Consider the following 17,948-nt stretch of genomic DNA (forward strand, 5'->3'; position numbering starts at 1 on the left):
GTCTCAAGTCCCTTTCTTTACCAACTGAGTCACCATTAACCCTTCCCTCCCTCCCTCCCTCCCTCCCTCGCTCCTTCCCTCTTCTCTTCGGCTTTTCAGACAGGGTCTCTCTCTACTTAGCTCTGGTTGGCCTGGAAGTCACTCTGCAGACCAGGCTGCCCTCCAGTTCACAGAGATCCACTTGCCTCTGCAAACTGGGTGCTAAGATTAAAGAGGGGCATGTGCCACTGTGCCTAGCCTCCTCTTCTGCACTTTTAAAGTTCCTTTCTCCGAACAGATTACTGGAAGTGGAATTTTCAGATCCAACAGGGTAGATTTGTTTTAAGCGGTTAGTACCCATAATCCACTTCTCTCGAGCGGGCGCCATTTCCTAGTCCTTCTGCTCCTCTGTCATGCATACGAAGCCTGCACCATTGAGTTTCATCTTCAGCCCCAAGTCCTAAAAGGAGAAACCAGTCAGTCACCTGCCGTAATGGAATATTCAAATGACACACTCCCTAGACGTTTGCCAAGAAGTACAACAGGGTGAATGGGGTGAACGTGTTCGTGTTGCTTTTTGATACCATTAGGCCTTTCCTATGCTGATAAGCTGCTTCCTCTCCCTTTGGGGTCAAGTCCATTGTATTTGTAGGAAGAACATTTTGATGAGACTCTCTTCCTCAGAGATCTGATGACTCTCCGAGGTCCCCAAATGTGTCATGTCTCATCATCTCCCCTAGCGTCTCTTTTCTCATAATACATACATATATACATACATACATACATACATGCATACATGCATATATATACTGTGTTCCTTCTCTATACGCCCCCAGATTGGCCTGAACTCCCAATTCTTCTGTCTTCGGCTTCCAAGTGCTGAGATCACAAGCATGTGCCACCACATGGCTTCTCATTGCTCCTGTATAAGAAAAGTGGGAGGGGCTGGCTAGAGAGACAGCTTAGTGGTTAAGCATTTACCACTCCATTCCAGAGGACCAGAGTCTGGTTCCCAACACTCAAATTGGGCAACCCACAACCACCTCTAATTCTACCTTCAGGGCTTCTGTGGATACCTGCACATAACACACACACACACACACACACATCTTTTTCTTTTTCTTTCTCTATTCATTATTATTTATGTGGTCTCCCCACCGCTGCCCCAGTTTCTCTGTGTAGCTCTGGCTGGCTTAGAACTAGCTCTGTAGGTCCCGCTGGCCTGGAATTCAGAATGCTGCCTCTCTCTGCTTCTTGGGTTCTAGGATTAAAAGTGTCTGTCACCACTGCCCATTCTTTTTTTATCCTTCCTTCCTTCTCTCCCTCCTTCCTTCCCTCCCTTCCTCCCTCCCTCCCTCCCTCCCTCCTTCCTTCCCTCCCTCCCTCCCTCCCTCCCTTCCTTCCTTCCTTCCTTCCTTCCTTCCTTCCTTCCTTCTTTCCTTCCTTCCTTTCTTCCTTCCAAAGAGGAATATGGGGAAAGCTTTACCTGACGTTACTTACCAAGTCCTTTTGTTTGAAGTTACGATTTTGTAACTACGTATAAAGGCGAATGAATGTCTAGAGGGAACTGTGGTAAGCAGCCTGCCGGAGTTCCTCAGTACAAGAGCAGGGGACCAGGGAGGACAGATCTGACCCAAGTCAACTAGAAGAAGAGACGGGATTTCTGGATTATTTTTATGTTCATTTGTTTTGTGTGCACACGTGCAAGCAATGGTGTGCACATAGAGGTCGGAGGACAGCCTGCAGGAATTGCTTGCCTCCTTCCCTCATGTGGGCCAAGTGCCTTTATCCACGGAGCCATCTTGCCGACCCTGAGGAGATAGCTTGTGAAACTTGCCATGTCGGGCATAGGAATGAAATTAACAGATGTGGAGAGGGTTCCTAGTGAACTTAGGAGAATGTGCCGAAGGCGTGTTTGTCCAGATGGTCGCAGCTGCGCCTGAATACTGCCGTGAAGAAGGCCAGCGTCTTCACACCTTGCTAGTTTTAGTTTGCGGGAAGGGTTCCGCATGTGAATAGCCCAGGAACGGGTCCTTCTGTGCATTGTGTGGCTAACAGTGCAGCACTGGCCACGTGTGTGGTTCCCATCTGCCCTTCCCCTCAGCAAAGCCCCTGTCTGTGCCCTGCAGGTTCGCTATGCCACCTGGAGCATCATAATGGACTCTGTGGTGCCTTCCGACAAGGGCAACTACACCTGCATCGTGGAGAATGAGTACGGGAGCATTAACCACACCTACCAGCTCGATGTTGTGGGTAAGAAGGCTACGTGGGAAAGAGTCAGTCAGGGGCAGGGTGTGTGTGTGGGGGGGGCAAGAACAGGAAGGGGAGGAGCCTGAGGTCCTAGGATGGGATCTGGACTTTGGGTACCAGACTTCCGCTTTGAGCTTTGCTTTTGGTCCCTCCCTCCCTTTCCTCCTTCTTTCCATTTTGAGATATGATCTCAGACTTTAGCCCAGACAGCTGTGGAACTCACTGTATAACTCAGCCTGACTTTGAACTCATGGCTATCCTCCTGCTCCAACCTCTCAAGTGCTAAGTATATAGGATTGGGCCTGCCTTAAGCCTCACTTTTTTCCTCCCTTTCCCTTTCCCTTTCCCTTTTCCCTTTTCCCTTTTCCCTTTTCCCTTTCCCTTTCCCTTTCCCTTTCCCTTTCCCCTTCCTTTTCCCTTTCCCTCCCTCCCTCCCTCCCTCCCTCCCTCTCTCTCTCTCTCTCTCTCTCTCTCTCTCTCTCTCTCTCTCTCTCTCTCTCTTCCTTCCTTTTTTCCACAGGTCTGCCTTAAGCCTCACTTTTCTCCCTTCCTTCCATTTATTTATTTTTGAGACAAAGTATCTCTATGTATCCCTGGCTACCTGGAATTTACTATGTAGACCAGGCTTCCCTTGAACTCACTGGAGATCTGCCTGAGTGCTGGAATTGAATTAAAGGCATTCACAACTGTTCCTGGCTCACTTAAAAAAAACAACAACAACAACAACAACAAAGACAAATTCATTCATTAAGCAACAGCTACTGTTAGGCTACATGTCTAGGAAGACGCAGCTTGATGTAGCCATGAGAAATACAGCGTAACAGGAGCTGTTGCTTAAAGAACACCACTAACATGCCCGGATTTTTAAGTCCATGCCCCCTGAACTTTGTCCTTTGTGTCTTTGCAGTACAGGCACAATTAAAGCAGCTGTATAAGCCAAGTGCACATACTAGGGTGCAGAGAGAGGTCGAGTGCCTTGAAATGCAGAATCACCATTATGTCCCCTTGGTAGAGTCCTGGAAGACAGGAAGAACAACAGTATGTTGTTCTTCTCAGGGCTGTGATTAAAAAGGCTCTGGCTCTTCTGCTCCAGAGATGGTATGGTCCAGAGCCTCACAATAAATACCTCCCTTGGCACTGATGTAGGCCAGGGAGAAGATTCTGATCTGGGAGGTCTGGTAAGGGTCTAAGATGCTGGACTCTGTCTAGACAAGAGACTTGGTTGTGTCTGGAAATGTGGGTGCAGCACTGGAGGAAATGGCATCCTTTCTCTCAAATCAGATTTGGGGGGCTGGAGTTTAGCAGAAGCCGTGGGAAGGATAGTGGGGAGGTCCGTGTAGGCCTCACCACTGTCGGCATCCCAGCCATGACCAGGCCAGTGAAGAGTCTAACATGTCCGTCCTCCCCATGGCTCCACAGAACGATCCCCTCACCGGCCCATCCTTCAGGCAGGCCTACCTGCCAACAAGACAGTGGCCCTGGGGAGCAACGTGGAGTTCATGTGTAAAGTGTACAGTGACCCACAGCCTCACATCCAGTGGCTGAAGCACATCGAGGTGAACGGGAGTAAGATCGGTCCAGACAACTTGCCCTATGTCCAGATCCTGAAGGTAATCTTAACCTCATTTCTTGGCTGGTTCGCTGGGAAGGTGAGCAGGTGTGAACCCTGGGGCTCAGTGCCTGGGATTTGGGCACAGCCTTCCGTCATAAGGCATAGACTCTATCCTAGTAGGGATCTAGCCACGGGCTGGTGACAGCAGGAAGGCTGGGGGCGGGGCAGGGTGTGTGTGAGCTGGGACCGGAGGGTGGAGTGGGTGAGGCCGGTGACTGGTTCCTGAAGCACTTTGAAGTGGCCCAGGATCTTGCGTCAGTTACTCAAGGAAGACATTGAAACTCTTGTTTGCTTGCTCGTGGCCCCGGGACCGCAGCCTTCCAACAACGAAGGTTTCCCAGAGTCTCCCTGCTTTTTTTTCTTAAGTTAACAATCCTTTGGCGCAGGAGGTAAACAGTAGGGGCGGTGCTTCAACAGCCGGAAAAGCGAATGCCGCCTCTGCATCCCAAGCCGCTGGAGTAATGTCATCTTCTTCCTTCGCCCTCTCGCTCTCTCGCTCGCTCCCAGACTCTCATTGTCCGAGCGCTCCCTTAATCCACGGAGCTAACTGGCAAAGTCTCAGTGAATCTTGCAGCAGGAGGGACCGGAAGTTAGACCTGATCCTCCCTTGCCTCGCTGGCCTAGAGATTTACTGGCTGTCCCCTTTTCTCTTTGCCACTGGAGCTGAAAACATTCTGGAAGGAAGGGGGCCAGCTTTAGGTTTGAGCCTTTTTGGGGACTCGTTCTCCAATTACCAGTTCCTGCCCTGGTCTTAGAGGAGAGAGTTTAACGTATACTGAGTATTCGCTTTGGGACAGTGACACCCCCCAACCCCCTCCTCCTCCCTCCTCTTCTTTCCTCTCTCCATTTTTCTTTTTCTCCCCTCCCGCTTCCTGCTTGACTATTTTAGCGTTCCGTCTCCATCCACTCTTACTAGCAGTTCCGTTTTGTCCCACTCAGAAGAGAAGAAGACTGTAGGCCTCAGCGTCCCCCTTGCCTTGACTCCTCGGGCCGAAAGCTACCCAGGAGCACACAGTGTGTCCACATGTCGGTGTCTGCCCGACTGACTCGGTGTGTCATTGGTTTGTTCCAGCATTCGGGGATTAATAGCTCGGATGCGGAGGTGCTGACCCTGTTCAATGTGACAGAGGCCCAAAGCGGGGAGTATGTGTGTAAGGTTTCCAATTATATTGGTGAAGCTCACCAGTCTGCGTGGCTCACTGTCACCAGACCTGTGGCAAAAGGTAATGGGGAGATGGACGGGACCCTGTCCTGGGTACTTGGTTTAGGCTCCACACTGCTGGGGCAGGTTGGGAAGTCAGTACCAACTCTACCTTTCTCCTTCTGTGTTCCTAACGCCCAGAGCCATGGAAAAATCCCTGGCTTGGGAGGCTGGTTTGGTTTGGTACTACCTTGGTTATCTGTGGCTCCCTTTGTGCCTTGTGTATATATGTGTTTTCTCTCTCTCTCTCTCTCTCTCTCTCTCTCTCTCTCTCTCTCTCTCTCTCTCTCTTTCTCTCTATCTTTCTCCTCACTCCCTTCCCTTGTGAGTATGTGTATATGTGTGTGTGTGTGTTTCCGTGTATGAGTACTTGTACCTGTCTGTGGACTTGTGAGATGTTAAGAATGATGCTTTGGACTGAAGTTTTCAATAGTGACAAAGAGAAGGGACCAGATAATTCTCTTTCAGACCAGTATCTGTAGGCCATGTGCGTGCATGTGCGCGCGCATATGTGTATGTGTGTGTGTGTGTGTGTGTGTGTGTGTTATTGGAAAGGTGTGAGAACTGTCTTCCCCTGCCGTCTGTACCTGCTGACTCTCTTTAACTAAAACCAAACAGCCCCCCTAGCTGCCAGGCCCCATTTCTCCATGCTGCCCACCGCCCGCATGCTTGGCTGGGCCAGTGGCTGCCAGCGTCTGGTGAAGGGTCGTAACCAAGCCGTCGTCTCCTCAGGTCTGCCGGAGAGCCTCCCTCAGAGCCTCGCTGTTTTCCTCTAACAGGTCTCGCTGGCTGGTGGTTTTTTTTTGCCTTGTTGCAAAGGAGATGCTGGGAGCGTTTCTTCTTCTGGTTTCGGTCCCCTTCTCTGTCCCCTCCGTCTCTCTGCCTCTCTGAGGTCTCATGTCCTGTGCTTGTCCATTTTGCTTCCGTCGTCTCTTCTAGACTGCTGGAGTTAACACCACCGACAAGGAAATGGAGGTGCTTCATCTACGGAATGTCTCCTTTGAGGATGCGGGGGAGTATACGTGCTTGGCGGGTAACTCTATCGGACTCTCCCATCACTCTGCATGGTTGACCGTTCTGGAAGGTATACACTGCACCGATCCTTTCCGGGTCCAGCCTTTGCCACAGGAGCAGCGCATCCGTTACAGGGCTGGGGAGAGGCAGAACGAGATGGCTCCCATCTGCCACGCCCTGTTTCTGCTCTGGGTTTGAGGCACATGCAGGGGGTGTTCCTGGATTTTCAGGAAGTGAATACATATGCAGCCTCTCTTGCATATGTATGTCTGGCTCTCTCCCTGGTCAGTGTAACGCATGCGCGAGCTCTGGGTTTACCTTGCAGCGGGGCTTTCCAGCACAGGCGCCTTCCATCCTGGGGCACAGCGTCTTCCCTCATCCGTTTGGTCTGAGGGTTTGAATGACGGGGGTCTTCTTTAGCCAGTCCCAAGAAAAGCCGTGGACCTCTTATCCAGGAATACAGGTTCTCGGCCAATAGGAGCTTACGGCTTCCCTGGCGTGGTCCTGGCCCACTCCTATTTCTGCACTTTGATTGACATGCCCGGATAGCAAACTTGAGTGACCTAAGAAAGGCCTGTTGTAGCCGTTCAGGAGGCCTGGCGGCACCCATTTAACCTCTCTGACCAGCCCTCCCAAACGGAGAGATCTGTGTCAGTGTGCTACCCCAGGAAGGAAGGAGCCTGCGCCCTGCCGGGTGGTGGTAGGCTGGTGAGCACGGGACCAGTATGGTTTTGCTTGCATGTGGCCTGAGAGCTGCTCTTCTGTGGCTGCTAAGTGCATACCTTCTCTAGTCTCCCTTCCCACCTGGCTTGCCTAGCAGTCTCTCACACTGCCGCTAGCAGAGAAGCAGCCTGTCTTTATCATTGTCTCCGTCTGTTTAGTCAGTGCTCCCTGTGAGTCCTCGTTTCCTGACACTTGATGGGAGGAAGGGGGAGGTGGGGTGATGGACAGACACACACACACAGAATACTTCATCCGCTCTGCTGTTTCCTTGTTGGGCCGGGAGGACTCCCAAGGGTGTCACTTTGGCTGGCTGGGGGGTTTTAAAGGGAGCACTGTTGGAAGAGGGTTGTATACGTGCAGGGCAAAGAGGTTCCAGTAGGTGGACACTGTTTCTGGTGGTGAAGGGAGAGGTAGACTGACTAGCAAGTGGGGACAAGGGTGTGTCTTAGCTGGGATCACCACCACATCGGTGAAACACCGAGACCGAAAGCAGCTTGGGCAGGAGTTTCTTTATTCCCCTCACTCTTTCTTATCACCAAAGTTCATCATCAGAGGCAGTCGGAAAGGAAACAGGGCAGGAGCCTGGTGCAGAGGCTATGAAAGGGTGCTGCTTAATGAAGCTCAGCCTGCTTTCATTTTTTTTTTTAATTAATTTATTTATTATATGCAAGTACACTGTAGCTGTCTTCAGACCCCAGAAGAGGGCACCAGATCTCATTCCGGATGGTTGTGAGCCACCCTGTGGTTGCTGGGATTTGAACTCAGGCACCTTTGGAAGAGCGGTCAGTGCTCTTAACTGCTGAGCCATCTCTCCAGCCCTGGCCTGCTTTCTTATAGTACCCAGGGCACCTGGATGACACCGCCCACTCTTCTGGAGGCTTTCTCTCCAGTGAGGTTTCCTCCTCTCGGATGACTTTAGCATGTGTCAAGTTGACAAAAAAACTAGCCAGTGCTGTGTGAATTCTTCATCTAGAGACATATTTAGACATTGTATTTACTCTACCCGTGTCTTAGCTATTTGCTGATCTGATCTAACAGAAGTGACCAGTGTTTAGTAAGATGGGATGAGCATTCATTACTTCTCACTCTGAGTGACATCCCGCCTTGTCATGTCCTTTGAGGACTGTCTGGTCTCTTGGGCACAACAGCCCATTTCCATATGATATTTGAGCTTCTGCCAGGTCTTTGGTGCCAATCCAACCCCAGTGGTCAGCTGAGCAAGTTGTCTCTGGAGCTAATGAATGTGGGGCTTGCTTGGCGGGATAATCGAGGTTGTATTTACCCCCTCTAGGGTTTGAGTTTAAGGATGTTTTAGGGGTACCTCAGAGGTCCCAAGGTGCCTGGTCCTTTGATGCCAGGATCCCAGGGGAAAGGGGCAGGTGCTGGGTTTCTCATGGGGCACACCTCCCACGAGTGAAGCCCCCATGACCTGCTGACACCCTGTCCACACTGACCCAGCCCTGGAAGAGAGGCCAGCCGCGATGACCTCACCTCTCTACCTGGAGATCATCATCTACTGCACCGGGGCCTTCCTCATCTCCTGTATGGTGGGCTCTGTCATCATCTACAAGATGAAGAGCGGCGCCAAGAAGAGCGACTTCCACAGCCAGATGGCTGTGCACAAGCTGGCCAAGAGCATCCCTCTGCGCAGACAGGTAACAGAAAGTAGATGGGGGATTTGCAGGCTCACTGCTGTCTGTCTCGCCTCCTCACCGCTGTCTGTCTCGCCTCCTCTTCCCGGCCTCCAGGGCCTGCTCCCTTTCCCACCCTCCTGCTTGTTCCTCATCTCCCACTTCAGACTTTGCTCCAACTTCTGGACCGGACACGTTGGAATGTTATAAAACTTAACCCTGACTCTGTGCCTGTCCACCCTGTACCCTGGCTACAAAGACCTCCTCTGCCACTTGAGACACAGTGGGAGGAAATGGGATAGAAGGTACAGGCGTGTGAAAGATGGATGGTTCCCCCAAAACACTGCTGGCCCAGAAAGGTGCCTTTAGAAATTAGGAATCCATAAATCTGAGGCAGAGAGTTTTTGCAAAGTGTTGGGGACAAGAAAAGAGTGGTTGATTCTGTTATAAAACAGAATCAACCGTTGCCACCATGGCTGGCCCCATGCAGGGTCCGATCGCAGTCTTCCCAGCTCCGGTCCACGGCCTCAGTGCCACTGTTACCCTCTCAGCCGTAATCCCCCTGTGGTCGGCGGTCCCACCTTCCAGTTACATCAATAAATTCTAAATTCACAAGATGCCCGCACAATTAAGCTCAAAGAGATATATTTGGTGTGCTCATCGATTAGGTGAGTAAAATGGAACCCAGAAAGACTTTTTGCTTGTTTGTATTTTTTTTATTTTTATTTTTCCAGCCCTGGCTGTCCTGGAACTGGCTTTATAGACCAGGCTGGCCTTGAACTCAGAGATCGCCTGCCTCAGCCTCCCAAGTGCTGGGACTAAAGGTGTGCGCCAGCAGCGCCCAGCTCTGGAGGGCTTTTTGATGGTAGAAATTGCTCCGTCAGAGCTTCTGCCCTCATGGTGGTTTTATTTTTCACCACACTGATAGGAAGAGAAGCCAGTCTGCACAACGGTTAAAAACAAACCTGGGGGGTTTGGGAGGAGTTGGCTGCCGCTTCACCCTGTCCTTGCTAGAAGGGTGACCCCACTCTTTCTTACAGGTGTCAGCTGACTCCAGTGCATCCATGAACTCTGGGGTTCTCCTGGTTCGGCCTTCACGACTCTCCTCCAGCGGGACCCCTATGCTAGCTGGAGTCTCCGAATATGAACTGCCCGAAGACCCCCGCTGGGAGCTGCCTCGAGACAGGTAATGCCACTGTGATTTTCCACGGCGGACCCCTGTTGTGAGAATTATTAAAATGACCTGCCAAGTTCCCACCCTACTGGCGGCAACCTCTGCCCGCCAACTCCGTTGCCTCCACGGCTGGCCCCATGCAACATCCGATCGCCGTCTTCCCACCTCCGGTCCGCTGCCTCAGTGCCGCCGGTACCCTCTCAGCCGTAATCCCCCTGTGGTCAGCGGTCCCACCTTCCAGTTACATCAATAAATTCTAGATTCACAAGATGCCCGCACAATAATTTCAGAGCCAATAAATTGATAATGATGCAAGCTGCCCACCTAGATGAGACAGGTTATCCCAACTATTCTTTCCTTATATGATATTCACAGCCACCTGTGGCTGTTTAAAACTGTGCGAGGTCAGGGTCTTCCTGTCCATCCTGACAGGCTTCTCTGTCTTGGCTTCTCCTCTGAGAGGCTCTTTCCCTGTAACTCTTTGTTCCAACTCCCCTTTCCCCATCCAATCACAGGCGACTTGCTCCACTAATATTTTAATGTAATTGGACAGAAAATCCTGCCACAGACCCCCAGGCTTTTGTTCTGGCTGTAGAAATTGTGCCTGCTAAGGCCTTAGGCAGTGAAAGTGCGTGAGATGCCTCTAAAAATAATCCGGCTCCTTCCTGCTCTTGGATGAGTGACAGACCACGAGAAACGGGAACCGAGCTGCCTTATGAAAGATTGATCTGGGGTGGGGGCGCTGGAGAGGTGGCTCAGTGGATTAAGAGCACTGACTGCTCTTCCAGAGAGGTCCTGAGTTCAATTCCCAGCAACCATATGGTGGGTTACAACCGATGCCCTCCTCTGGTGTGTCTGAAGACAGCTATAGTGTACTTATATACATAAAATAAATTATTAAAAAAACAAAACAGAACTGCTGGTGATAGTGTTGCACACCTTTGATCCCAGCACTCGGGAGGTAGAGGCAGGCAGGTCTACCCAGCATTCAGGAGGAGAGGCAGAGGTAGGCAGATCTCTGAGTTCTGATCTACAGAGCAAGTTCCAGGACAGCCAGGGCTACCCAGAGAAACCCTGTCTTGAAAAAAATGGAGGTATGGGGATGCTGACCCTTACCAGCCCTGACTGCCACTGCCCGTTTGTCCAGTCCTAACTGTCACTTACTGCTTGTGTCCCTCTCAAGATTGGTCTTAGGCAAGCCACTTGGCGAGGGCTGCTTCGGGCAGGTGGTATTGGCCGAGGCCATCGGGCTGGATAAGGACAAACCCAACCGCGTGACCAAAGTGGCTGTGAAGATGTTGAAGTGTGAGTGGGGCTCCTGTGTCCTGTAGAGTGTGGTCTCTTTCCTTTCTAAGCAAAGTGGGTCTGGGCCCAACCAAAGATACCCTATGAGGCAGTCACCGCTCACACCTGTCACACTTACGGGAGTGGAGCGGGATGTCACACCACGAGTATTTAAATAAATCTCACCTTGATCCTTCGTGCTGTCCTGGGCTCGGGTGCTCATTTTAAGGCCCACAACTGGCTGACTTTCCTTGTGGTATCTCCAGCCACCTCCAGTGCCACATGGTAGTTTGTGGTGGCTCATGGGTGGGAAGCAGGAGGAAAGAAGAGAAAGGGGGAGCTCCTCCAGGATCCGCTTCCCCTGGGTCCCACTGTCCTTCCCACCTCCCTCACGCCGCTCTCTGGTTTACATGTGAAGCCGATGCAACGGAGAAGGACCTGTCGGATCTGATCTCGGAGATGGAGATGATGAAAATGATCGGGAAACATAAGAATATTATCAATCTGCTGGGGGCGTGCACACAGGATGGTAGGTGGATCCTAGGGCAGCCAGTCCAGCCTCTGGGCACTGGCTGAGAAACTGCCTTCGAGGGAGCTGGGCCTGCCTGGTTGGCATTCATTTAAGGTTACTTACCAACACCTAGATTCACGATGTACAAGGAACAGTAATGTTATTAGAGTCTACCTTAGGGCACCTAACCTCAGCATTGCTTGAGAGCTTTCTGGCCTGTTCTGGGAAGAATGGTTTTTACCTGTTCCCCTCTGGAGGAGGCAGGAAAGAGTTTCCGTTAGGCATGGGAGAGAGTGGACTGTGACATCAGGAGGACGGGCTTCCGCTAGGTGGTGCTCCCTTTCCTGACCTATTGCCTGGCCTGTGGTCCCTATCTCTGTGCCCTCAGGTCCTCTTTATGTCATCGTGGAATACGCCTCCAAAGGCAATCTCCGGGAGTATCTGCAGGCCCGGAGGCCGCCTGGACTGGAGTACTGCTACAACCCCAGCCACAACCCCGAGGAACAGCTGTCTTCCAAAGATCTGGTATCCTGTGCCTATCAGGTGGCTCGGGGCATGGAGTATCTTGCGTCTAAGAAGGTGTGGAGACTGAATGCACCCCTCCCCGGAAAAGGCAGGGTGGGACTGGATCCAGCTAGCACTCCAGTTTCTGGCTACATACATAGTCCCCTCCAGCCTTGAGCTCATGGTCCTTCCGCCTTAGCCTCTCTGGTGCTGGAATGCTAACATGGGCTACCTTACCTGTCTCCAGCTTACAACTGTTAATCCCTTAGAGCTGTGGGTACACGGAGCCTGACCCCTTGGGCTGTATTAGGCTCTGGGATTTGGGAGAGCCCTTCCTTGTGACCTGGAGATCAGATTGAATTAGGTTTAAGTCTATGTAACCACTTTCTGTATAGACTCAGGCAGCTATTTTTAATTTATATGTTTTTTTTTCTTTTGAAATTAAGGTCCCACTAATTTTTGTAACAGAGGCCAGCCTCAGATTCACTGTGTAGCATAGACTGGCCTGAAATGTGTAATTATCCTGCCTCAGTCTCTCAAGGGCTACAATTACAAGCATGTGCCACTGAACCCGGCCTTATATTTTTCTTTTTCTTCCCTCCCTCCCTCCCTCCCTCCCTCCCTCCCTCCCTCCTTCCCTCCCTCCCTTCTTTCTTTCTTTCTTTCTTTCTTTCTTTCTTTCTTTCTTTCTTTCTTTCTTTCTTTCTTTCTTTCTTTCTTTCTTTCTTAGATTTATTTATTTGCTGGGCAGTGGTGGTACAAGCCTTTAATCTTAGCACTCAGATCAATCTCTGAGTTTGAGGCCAGAGGCCAGTCAAAACTAACAAAGAAACTCCATCTCAAAAAACTGAAAAAAAATTTAATATATTTTATGTACATGAGTGTTCTACTTGCATGAACACCTGCATGCCGAAAGAGTCCCCAGATCCCGTTATAGATGTTTGTGAGCCATCTCGTGGTTGCTAGGAATTGAACTCAGGATCTCTGGAAGAGCCTGCAGACCATGCTCTTCTTCTCTCCAGCCCCTGCATTTCTTCAGACACAAAATAAGAATAGTTATTTCTATGCAGTAGAGTTATTGCGAGGATAACATTAGCTGTGTCTGTGAAGATGCTGGGCACACTTTCTGTGCTCATGGTATCTTCGCTTGAGCAGACGTGCCCTGCCAGGGAGAACGGTGCTCAGCCCACACACCTCACAGACCTAGCACAGGCCCGGGTGGTCTGTTCTGGAGGTACAAATCTAAAAGCTAGAGGTTAGGATCAAGAAAGAAGGCATAAAGGAAGGCTTGCAACAGTGACTAAGAAGGCTGCAGTTGGAAGCATCTGGAATTAAAGAGCATTTGGGAGGGGTCGTCGAGAGGGTATGGGAAGATCTAGAGGGTATGGAGGTGTGGGGGGTGGGTAACACGGTCCTGCTGCCCGAGACGCAGTAAGTGCTGGAGTAGAGAGGACTGGAGGGCAGAGTAGCCGCCAGTTCGTGGTCGTCATGTCCCCTGGTCCTTCTCCCTCTCTGCAGTGTATACACCGAGACCTGGCTGCTAGGAATGTCCTGGTGACGGAGGACAATGTAATGAAGATCGCAGACTTTGGCTTAGCTCGAGACATTCACCATATCGACTACTATAAGAAAACCACCAATGTAAGTTCCTTGCTCCTCGTGGCCTGGCGCTCCACGCCGCGAGACTTTTGTCCACATCGATGTCTCTGCTGTATTCATGTGGGGTGGAGTGGTCTAAGATGAAAGGGCTTGTAGGATGGGCTGCGGACATGTGCCCCTGGCCCTGGCTCCCACCTCCCTGTCTCCTCACTGCCTCACCCCATGAGACCTTGTGTCATCTCACCAACACGGATGCACTGCTGCTTGCAGGGCCGGCTGCCTGTAAAGTGGATGGCGCCCGAGGCACTGTTTGACCGGATCTACACCCACCAGAGCGATGTGTGAGTTTGAAATACACAATTACCTGAGAGATGCTGGGGGCGGGGGATTCCAATGGCCCTGCATGCTAGACTGAATGCTAGACTCCCATCACTGGGGGGAGGGGTATCTTGGGAAGGTAAGCATTGTCTTGTTCCGCGAACAGTGCGCTTCTACCTTTTCTTGTCGCCTGTGCCCTGCCTCCCTGAACTTAAGAGCCATGTTGGGGCAGGAAAGGTTCAGGATGCACAGCTACTACTTGAAGACTTGAGCGGGAACTCCTAGGGCAGCCTAGCTCCATGCTAAGTCACAGTGGGACCGTGCTCTCCTGTAGGTGGTCTTTTGGGGTACTCCTGTGGGAGATCTTCACTCTGGGCGGCTCCCCGTACCCCGGTGTGCCTGTGGAGGAACTTTTCAAGCTGCTGAAGGAGGGTCATCGAATGGACAAGCCCAGTAACTGTACCAATGAGCTGTAAGCACGGGCTGGGGGAAGGCTGGGGGGCTTAGTGGTCGGCGCTGTGGGAGTCCACCATGGGCAAGCTGGGCTGGATGTTGGGACAGCAGGCGGGGTTCCTCAGGTGACAGTGAGGTTCCTGAGGTCCTCCCGAGCCAGGCTCGGAAGGAAGCGGGAGCATGGAGGGCAGGGGGTGACAGCTGTCTGGAGGAAGTGGCCTCCCTGTCCATCCGTCCCCGAGCCCTCTGGCCTAGCCTTGTCCTCTCTGACCTCGGCACCCTGCTTCAGGTACATGATGATGCGGGACTGCTGGCATGCAGTGCCCTCTCAGAGACCTACTTTCAAGCAGCTGGTGGAAGATCTGGACCGCATTGTGGCCTTGACCTCCAACCAGGTAGGGCTGCCCCAGGCTGGAACTTGGGCCTGCTGTCCCCTAGGCACCTAAGGGGACACCCACCGATCCTCTTCTGTCACAGGAGTATCTGGACCTCTCCATGCCGCTGGACCAGTATTCACCCAGCTTTCCTGACACGCGGAGCTCCACCTGCTCCTCAGGGGAGGACTCTGTCTTCTCTCATGAGCCGTTACCCGAGGAACCCTGCCTGCCCCGACACCCCACCCAGCTTGCCAACGGTGGACTCAAACGGCGCTGACTACCAACCGACCCCAGTCTTCCCCCATGCCGTCGTCAACTCTTTCTGTCACCCACCATTCCCTCGTTGGACACACTGCCTTTCTCCTTCTCCCTTGTGGCTGGCAAGAGCCAGTTGCCTGACTGGGGCCTTCCCGTGTGGCCTACCCCTCCATCACCCCCAAGACCCTTCTCTTCCTAGCCTGCTGTGTGAGAGGAGTCGAGAGGCGGGTGCTTGCTGGCGGCCGCTTCCTCCTTCCCATGTGTTGGACCAAGACCCACCCTGAAGCCTGGCACTGCTTGGAGGTCTGCAGAGTGGAAGCAAGCGGAGCAGGCCTGCTAGCGAGAGCATCCTGAGTGTTCTTGGTGACCCATCAGCCCCTCGTGTTCTGGTGACAGGGGGTTTGGGACTCCTGAAGCGGTGAGGTTTCTGTTTAGGCCTTAACTGAAGGCAACCTCTGCTCCATGTGGTCGGTACCAGTAGCTTCTTAATTCCATTACTAATTTGCTTTGCTGACCAAATACCTGGTACCAGAAGACAGGGAGGCAGAGACTGGGAGCCGTGATGTGCCCTTGGGCTGAGCCCTGGACCTGGGGCTCTGTACATAGCTATGAAGAAAACACAAAGTGTATAAATCTGAGTATATATTTACATGTCTTTTTAAAAAGGGTCGTTACTAGAGATTTACCTGTCGGGTGAGATGCTTCTGGTGGCTGGGAAGCATCAGTCGCTATATATTAAAAAACCAACAAACAGAAAAAGGAAAATGTTTTTTAAAAGGTCATATATTTTTTTGCTACTTTTGCTGTTTTATTTTTTTAAATTATGTTTTAAACCTATTTTCAGTTTAGGTTCCCTCAATAAAAATTGCTGCTGCTTCGTTTTTATCCTGGGCGTGTGAAAAGGGAGCAGGTGTCCACGGCAAAGGAGGGAGACAGGAACGGAAGGGCCGTGAGCTGGCATCCCCCCCACCCCCACCCCCACCCCATGACCTCTGTCTCCTGGACTGTGCCCGGAGACCTCCCAGACAAGCCTTCTGTCTCTGATGCTTTGGGAAAGGCGGGGAAAGAAGACTGAGGTCCTGAGGGCAGAGAGCCAAGCCCACACACTTGATTGTTTCCTCAGAGAGGATGACAGGATGAGACTAGCCAGAGGGTAGACCTGGACAGAAACTCAAACCCTAGTCCCTATGTGCATCCGTGAGAGAAAATTTGTCACCCAAAGCTACCTGTCAATTCAGATGTCTTGTGTCTTCCCCAACCTACTCCTCTTCTGTAATTATCCTCCCTTTCCTGAGTCTCTGTAACCCCATTGGGTCTGTTCCTAATCCTGGCTTCCTATGGTTTTTCCTTTACAAACTCCACCCATCCCTCAGGAAAGAGAAAACAATCTCCTAGGTTTGGGTCACCTTGGCAACTCACTTCTGCCACCTGCTGGTTGTTACTGATACCTTGGTCTCTGCCACTCTAGCCTCAGAGGGGTTTGTTTGTTTGTTTGTTTGTTTGTTTAGCTGGTTGGTTGGGTTCCCCCCCCCCCCGCCCCCCCATCCCGTCCCCGGGTCTCTGCTGAATACAAAACAGTTCAATATGATTTCATCTGTAGGCGTTAGGGCTGCTTCTTTAAAGACAGCTTTGGCAGCTGTGGTTTGGGTCATCGTCATAAGAGTTCTTATCATTGTTTCTCTCTGTACACATGTAACTGTCAAAATACTACGAGTGGTTTTATGCTGAAAGAAGACATCGTTTGGCAAAGAGGGCCAGGGAATGAATTTTAGCACAGATTCATTTTCTTGGAGAGCATATCATGGTGTTTTTTTTCCTTGTTGAAGTGGTGCACATCATTTCTGCCTCAGATCTACTTGACTCGCTCTTGTGTGGACAGAAGGAGAAAACATATAAAGGGCTTTGTGAGACTCAAGGAGCGGTGCTAGGACCTGGAAGGAACTGAAGTCCCTGCTGTTACTATTCAAATTGCCCACAGATATCCCCGGGGACAGGGGTGGCTATCAAATAAAGGGTAGTGAAACTGACATGAAGGAAAATGAAATGACTATTTCACTTAGAGGACCAGATTGGGTCTCGTGGGAAGGGGAGCCCAGCTTGTAGAATGAAGATGTGCTGTCAGAGCACAGCATCTGTCTGGTTTCCTGGGGGTTAAAATATGGCCAAGGCCTCAATCAATACTGCTTTCCCATCTTTTCTAATTGCCATAGGCTAGAGATCATCAGTCCCTTGGCTCTGCTAATGTAATATATTGATTTCAGGTAAGTAAGATTGAACATAGATGGAGTAAGAACTCGGCCTCAGTGGTAATGAACTCTGTTTATCAGCTGCCACTAGGTGGAGCCAACAGGCTAAAATACCCACCCACCCATCTCCACCCACAGTGTCAGGAAATACAGTCAGAACCAGGGAACTCTGAAGTAACAGACCTACCTGCAAGTGGGAACTTTTGGACTGGGTATAGCATTGTAAAACTTTGGACACGACCAATATGTCTTATACAGAATTAGACACGGCACAAGTGCAGAGCCGTACTATTAAGTAGCAGTAACAACTATTATAGTAGAATTCTGTGTCAAATGTGAGCTGTGTCTGGTGTCACTACAGGTGCATGTTAGAGAGAGCTTACAGCTGTACCCAGTGAGACTATTGGCAGGGGGTGGAGCCAAGCTCCACTACATCTGTAGGAGAGTAGAGAACTGTGAGGGAGAAGAGAGGAGAAGAGAGGCCTTTGAAACAAGATGATATGCGTCCCCTGAGCTAGTAGAAACCAAGAAGGGGGTAGGACCAGCAAGAACCCTGAAGTTGGTTGGTCCTGGTGGTGAGTTCCCTTAACTGCAGCACATAGAAGACAGGCAAGCAGGTCTTGAGTTCAAGGTTAACCTGATCTATGTCGAGAGTTAACGATGCACAGTGAGACTCTTGTCTAAGAGAAAGTTCAGCAGGAACCACTGAAGTTGTGAAGGACTCTGGAGCAGGTTCCCTCTTGGGTTATACACGACAGCATTCAGAATATTTACCATGCTGCCTGATGGGTGTGTGTGTGGTCCGAGTACGGAA

General features: G+C 51.2%; 1 protein-coding gene across 8 annotated transcripts in view; it reads left to right on the forward strand.

The window, feature by feature from the left end:
* The window catches only part of Fgfr1 (fibroblast growth factor receptor 1), a 58,959-nt gene extending 42,044 nt beyond the window's left edge, over positions 1-16,915 (forward strand). For 5 of the 8 annotated variants that reach the window (XM_052162765.1, XM_052162767.1, XM_052162770.1 and 2 more), the window contains 13 exons: positions 2,109-2,232; positions 3,649-3,839; positions 5,982-6,126; positions 8,238-8,440; positions 9,451-9,596; positions 10,768-10,889; positions 11,287-11,397; positions 11,768-11,958; positions 13,402-13,524; positions 13,753-13,823; positions 14,135-14,272; positions 14,543-14,648; positions 14,731-16,915. In XM_052162765.1, the coding sequence (XP_052018725.1) occupies positions 2,109-2,232; positions 3,649-3,839; positions 5,982-6,126; positions 8,238-8,440; positions 9,451-9,596; positions 10,768-10,889; positions 11,287-11,397; positions 11,768-11,958; positions 13,402-13,524; positions 13,753-13,823; positions 14,135-14,272; positions 14,543-14,648; positions 14,731-14,907 (1,848 nt within the window). In that variant the 3' untranslated portion in view covers positions 14,908-16,915. The remainder of the gene's footprint in view (positions 1-2,108; positions 2,233-3,648; positions 3,840-5,981; positions 6,127-8,237; positions 8,441-9,450; positions 9,597-10,767; positions 10,890-11,286; positions 11,398-11,767; positions 11,959-13,401; positions 13,525-13,752; positions 13,824-14,134; positions 14,273-14,542; positions 14,649-14,730) is intronic. The other 3 variants (XM_052162766.1, XM_052162768.1, XM_052162773.1) reach the window with 1 other exon arrangement.
* Positions 16,916-17,948: the final 1,033 nt, after the last annotated feature.

The sequence above is a fragment of the Apodemus sylvaticus genome, chromosome 18, assembly GCF_947179515.1.
Source record: "Apodemus sylvaticus chromosome 18, mApoSyl1.1, whole genome shotgun sequence".
Lineage (NCBI taxonomy): Eukaryota > Metazoa > Chordata > Mammalia > Rodentia > Muridae > Apodemus > Apodemus sylvaticus.